The sequence below is a fragment of the Melanotaenia boesemani genome, chromosome 18 (genome assembly GCF_017639745.1).
Source record: "Melanotaenia boesemani isolate fMelBoe1 chromosome 18, fMelBoe1.pri, whole genome shotgun sequence".
NCBI classification, from domain to species: Eukaryota; Metazoa; Chordata; class Actinopteri; order Atheriniformes; family Melanotaeniidae; genus Melanotaenia; species Melanotaenia boesemani.
The window spans coordinates 30,513,464-30,519,463 of NC_055699.1; the positions used below are offsets into that span (position 1 = coordinate 30,513,464).

Sequence of the window (6,000 nt, forward strand, 5' to 3'; positions counted from 1 at the left end):
GTGGAGAGGCTGGGATGAAAATCAGCACCTCCAAGTCCGAGACCATGGTCCTCAGCCGGAAAAGGGTGGAGTACTCTCTCCGGGTCTGCAATAGGGTCCTGCCCCAAGTGGAGGAGTTCACGTATCTCGGGGTCTTGTTCACGAGTGAGGGAAGGAGCGGGAGATCGACAGGAGGAACGGTGCGGCGTCTGCAGTGATAAGGACTCTGCATCGGTCTGTCGTGGTGAAGAAGGAGCTGAGCCAAAAGGCAAAGCTCTCGGATTTACCGGTCGATCTACATTCCTACCCTCACCTATGGTCATGAGCTGTGGGTAGTGACCGAAATAACAAGATCACGAATACAAGCGGCTCCACATTCAGAGGAGCCAGATGAGGTGGCTCGGGCATCTGTTTAGGATGCTTCCTGGACGCCTCCCTGGTAAAGTGTTCCGGGCACGTCTCACCGGAAAGAGGCCCCGGGGAAGACCCAGGACACGCTGGATGGACTACATCTCTCGGCTGGCCTGGGAACACCTCGGGATCCCTCTGGATGAGCTGGTGAATGTGGCCGGGGAGAGGGAAGTCTGGGTTTCCCTGCTTAGACAGCTGCCCCTGCGACCCGACTCCAGATAAGCGGCAGATAATGGATGGATAGACGGATCCACATCAGCTTGATCAGCAATTTTCATACAGTTGGATTTATTGTCACCGTTGCTATACTGATCTCTTGAATCATTGTTGACAATGGTCACAGATAAATTACATCATTAAATTGGAATTTGTGGACCTAGTCATTCAACTTTATTGTCACACAATCAAAAAGAGCAAAAGACATAAGAATTCATGAAAACATGGATTAAATAATTTTAAAACTGAACAAAATGTAATTTCTGATGGAGTCACTTCTGACGATGATAAAAGACTCTAGTATTAACTAAGCAATGCTATTAGCCTGGTCTGGAGCTGACTAGCTTTGCAGAATAAATCTCCATTGTAACTAATATGAGACTGAATCAAAGATAAGTTCATCTTAGTTCAGATTTTTAGAACGTTTTGGCCTGATTGAAATGGCTTATTTGTGGAGGACTCAGGAATGTTATTGGTCTGAGTAAACCGTGTGTCTGTGAAGGTCTTGGGAATGTTTTTGGTCTTAGTGAAACAACGTGTTGGTGGAGGTGTCTGCAATATCTTTGTTCTGAGTTAAACGCTGTGTCCTTTCAGAACTCGGGAATCTTTTTTGTCTGAGTTAAACAATTTGTCCGTGGGGGACTTGGGAATGTTAGTTTGAGTTAAACGTTGTGTCCGTGGAGGACTCGGGAATGTTTCTGGTCATGGTGAAACAATGTGTCCGTGTAGGACTCGGGAATGTTTCTGGTCTTAGTGAAACAACATGTCCGTGGAGGACTCGGGAATGTTGGTCTGAGTTAAACAACGTGTCCGTGGAGGACTCGGGAATGTTTTTGGTCTTGGTGAAACTGCATTTACGTGTGAATGTTTATGGTCTAATTGAGGACTATTGAAAACAATGTCTGGAATTTTTCTGGTCTTAGTAAAATGGCCTCTCTATGGAGATTTTGGGTATCTTTTCGGTCTGATTGAAACCTCGTACCTGTGGAAGACTCTGGAATGTTTTTGGTCTTAGTGAAACAATGTGTTCGTGAAGGACTCATGAATGTTTTTGGTCTAGTGAAACTGCGTCTCCGTGGAGGACTCATGAATGTTTTTGGTCTAGTGAAACTGCGTCTCCGTGGAGGACTAAGGAATATTTTTGGTATTGGTGAAACTGCATTTACGTGGGAATGTTTTTGGTCTAATTGAGGACTATTGAAAACAATGTTTTTGTGTAGGACTCTGGAATATTTCTGGTCTTAGTAAAATGGCCTCTCCGTGGAGATTTTGGGTATCTTTTCAGTCTGATTGAAACCTTGCACCTGTGGAAGACTCTGGAATGTCTTTGGCCTGAGAGAAATCCGTAAAAGACATGTTTTGGAGTGAGGAAACTAGTAATTTCATGTTTCTGATTCTTGATAAAGTTCCAGTTCTGTCATTGTGTTTCCATCAGACAGCGGTGTTTTTGGAGTTCCTCTGATTTCCCTGCTGGAAAACGACAGAAAGACATTCCCAGGAATCAAAGTTCCTTTTGTCTTCCAGAAGGTGAAAAATTATCTGTCTCTTTGTATGTCCATCTGTGCCTGTTAATCTGTACCTCCCCATCTCTCTCTGTCTGTCAGTCCAGCTCTCTGTCAGCCCGTTTATATCTATTTCAGTCCATATCTCTGTCTCTGTCCATCTCTTTGTCTCTGCTCAACTCTCGGTCTTTTTCAGTCCAGGTCTTTGTCTCTGTACATCTCTCTTTCTTTGTCACTCTGTCTCTGTCCATCAGTCTTGAGTTGCATCATCCTGTTTCAATCTCAGAACCTGAAGAACAGCCATATCATGATGCACCCGTCTGTGTGGTTAGCAGTTAGCAGGAAGGAATCAGCTGGCAGAGTCAAAGTTATTTCAGTGTTTGTTGGATTAGATCATCTAACCTCAGACCAGCTGTCTGTCTGTCTGTAGTTGTTGTCCATTTTAGAACTAACCGGACTCCAGACCGAGGGGATCCTCCGAGTTCCAGGATCAGCAGCCAGACTGAAGGTAAGACAAACCTTGACAGGAAAGCCACCAGAGTCGCACAAACAGGACATCTGGAGATACATCATAGCAAAAGGTCTACCTGAGAAGGAACTGTCTTATCATGAAGAGCAGAATAAGTATCCCAGCAGAGTAGCAATGTCCCATTGGTGTAGAAATCTTCAAAGATAAGAAATGTCCCCACAGAGTAGATGTGCAAACTGTGTAAAAATGTCCCCACCAAGTTAAACTGTTCCGATGATGCAGAAATGTCCCCACACAGAAGAAATATTATAACAGTAAAGAAACTGACCCAAGAAATATCCCCTAAGTGTAGAAATGTCAACACTGAGAGAAAAAAATGTTACAACAGTGTAGAAATGTCCCCAATAAGTGGAAATATTACACCAGTGTAGAAAAGAGAAGAAAATGTCCCAGCAGAGTAGAAAATTACCAGTGGTGTAGAAATGTCCCTACAACAGAAATTTAAACACAAAAAGAAAATGTCCCTACATACTAGTCCTTACAATAACCCTTTGATGACAGTAAAAGCACAAAGACATTTGATCAGAGTGAACTGAAGTGAACTTTCAGAGTCTCTGTGAATGTCTGTCTATTTGTCTCCGTCTGTGTATAGTACCTACGCCAACAACTGGACAGGTGTTGTGGAGCCTTTGACTGGTCTTCAGTGAGACAAGTGGATGCTGCAGGTCTAATGAAGCTTTTCATCAGAGAGCTGCCAACGCCTCTGCTGACACACACACTCCTGTCCACCTACCACTCTGTGATAGGTATACACACACTCTTGTCCACCTACCACTCTGTGATAGGTATATACACACACTCCTGTCCACCTACCTCCCTGTGATAGGTATACACACACACTTGTCCACCTACCACTCTGTGATAGGTATATACACACACTCCTGTCCACCTACCTCCCTGTGATAGGTATATACACACACTCCTGTCCACCTACCACTCTGTGATAGGTATATACACACACTCCTGTCCACCTACCACCCTGTGATAGGTATATACACACACTCCTGTCCACCTACCTCTCTGTGATGGATATATACACACACTTTACAGTTGTTAAAGTTGTGCTGACTTCTTGTTGTTGTGTCTCTACAGGTTTGTCCTCCGAAGTCCATCAGATCCAGGCTCTGCAGCTGCTGTCTTTGCTTCTTCCTGAAGTCCACAGAGACACTTTGAGAGTAAAGTTGCAGTCACAACACTGTCTTCACTACAGAGACACAGACAGAAAAAGACATGGAGGAAAAGAGACAGACACAGAGACAGACATAGACATAGAGACAGCCTAACTGAAGAACAGACACATACACTGACACAGACAGAGCTGACAGAGTTAGACAAACAGACACAGAGTAAACCTTGGATAGAGACAGGCCGAGAGACAGGGGGACAGAAAAAAAGAAGGACAGACAGATGTTGGACATGTTTATTCAGGTTTATTCTACCCGAGACTTCTGTTGGAATCAGCTTTAAATACTGGTTCACCCTGTTAATATGAACCTGCACCTGTTACCATGGTGACAGATAATTTCCGCCATTGTCGTGGTAACAGATAAATCTCCACCTGTAACCAGGACACCTGTTGCCATTGTAACAGATAAACCTGGGCCTGTTTCCATGGTTACAGGCCCTGCTGGTCTTCCTACGTAAGGTGGTATCTTATCAGGACCAGAACCGGATGTCTTTGTGCAACGTCTCTATGGTGATGGCTCCCAATCTGTTTGCTGTTCGTAACCATGGAAAAAAGCACTCCATTACTAAGCAACAGGAGGAGATGGAGGAGGCGATGGGAGGGGCCCAGCTGATACAGCTGATGATCAAACACCAGGACCTGCTGTGGATCGTAAGTCTCAGGACATGGACACAGTGACATCATTGTCCCACCCTTTCCCTGACATCACTTCCTGTTCTCTGTAATAGGTCCCCCACTTCCTGCTGTCTCAGGTGAGACAAATGAACCAAGTGTCTAATCAGAAGCCACTTGTCCTGAGCAGGACCAGGACACGCTTACTGAGGAGGAAGAACGAGAAGAATGACCGAAACCAGGTGAGGTTCCCCACAGACCGAGACCAGTACCAAGACAGGCTGAGAATAAGACTAGAACAGGCTGAGAGAAGGATCAGGACATATTGAGACCAGTACCAGGACAGGCCGAGATCAGGATCAGGAGAAACTGAGACCAGGACCTCGACCAAGACGAGAACAGACTCAGACTAGACCTAGGACCAGGACAGACTGAACCCTTCACCTGTGCATGTGCAGATCACAGAGCTGTGTGAAGGTGTGATCAGGATCCACGCCCCATTACACACCAAGGTTTCCATGGCGATACAGCTTGATGAACAGACAACAGCCAAAGACGTTACATGCCGCTTCCAGAGTGAGACCAGGTACCAGTTCTATCCTAAAGAAGTCCTGTTCCCCCTTTACAGGAAGCTCTGACAGCTGACCTGTCTGTCTCCCTGTCCACCTGTCTCTCTCTCTTCTCAGCCCAGTTCAGCATCTGTATGAAGTTGGCGGAAACATCTGTGAGTGTCATGAATACATAATCAGTAGACAGGTAGGTGTTAGAACCAATCAGAACCTGTTAGAACCGGTCTGTCTGTCTGTCAGGTGAGCGCCGTCTCCACCCAGACTGCCGTCTGCTGGACGTCTACAAAGTTAATCCTTGCTGTGATTGGCTGCTCAAACCCTGATGACCAACCTCCTGAAGCAGCTGTGACCTGAATGACCAGTCTGGAGCAGATACCTGATCACCTGATCTTTTGTTTTCCTTCTTTTTAATTTTTTTATTGCTGTTGTTACAACAACAAATTTAAATGAAAGATTCTGATATGACGAGTGATTTGTGAGTCTGGTTCTGTGCTCATCCAGGGAATTGTATAACATTTTTCTCATGGAACAATGTAGTGGAAGGGTGGCTGCTGGCCCTGGGGGGGCTGCATCTGGGTGGGGTGGATTAGGGGCTCGCTATCCTCTGGTCTGCCGGCTATGTGTCCTACAGGGCATGGAGGGACGGCTGGATATCTCATAATGTATAAATCAACTGTACAACTCAATGACTGTGTCATCATGCAGAGGAGGAAGAATGAGGAGGGATCAGTGATGAGTGTGATCCTGCAAATGTGACCACACCTCCACGGAGGCTAGAGGCAGACTTGTGTGGCCCAGAGACAGAGGCGATCAGCAGCAATCCCAGAGCACGAACCCCAGCCACCCCACCACAAAGACTACCCTGGACCCACCCAGAGGGTGGCATAGGAAGGCCTCAGCCAGAGCTCCCTGCAGTCATGGGACACAGGCCCCGATGGGCCAAGATCAGCTGCTGTCAACCCCACCAGGCACTGGTCATCCAGGGAGGCCAGAGCG

At 46.2% G+C, this 6,000-nt stretch overlaps 1 protein-coding gene across 9 annotated transcripts in view; it reads left to right on the plus strand.

The window, feature by feature from the left end:
* The window catches only part of arhgap28 (Rho GTPase activating protein 28), a 15,543-nt gene extending 10,067 nt beyond the window's left edge, over positions 1-5,476 (plus strand). For all 9 annotated transcript variants that reach the window (XM_041968175.1, XM_041968172.1, XM_041968171.1 and 6 more), the window contains 9 exons: positions 2,042-2,133; positions 2,539-2,616; positions 3,230-3,383; positions 3,730-3,812; positions 4,259-4,474; positions 4,552-4,677; positions 4,894-5,021; positions 5,122-5,159; positions 5,245-5,476. In XM_041968175.1, the coding sequence (XP_041824109.1) occupies positions 2,042-2,133; positions 2,539-2,616; positions 3,230-3,383; positions 3,730-3,812; positions 4,259-4,474; positions 4,552-4,677; positions 4,894-5,021; positions 5,122-5,159; positions 5,245-5,327 (998 nt within the window). In that variant the 3' untranslated portion in view covers positions 5,328-5,476. The remainder of the gene's footprint in view (positions 1-2,041; positions 2,134-2,538; positions 2,617-3,229; positions 3,384-3,729; positions 3,813-4,258; positions 4,475-4,551; positions 4,678-4,893; positions 5,022-5,121; positions 5,160-5,244) is intronic.
* The last annotated feature ends 524 nt before the right edge of the window (positions 5,477-6,000 follow it).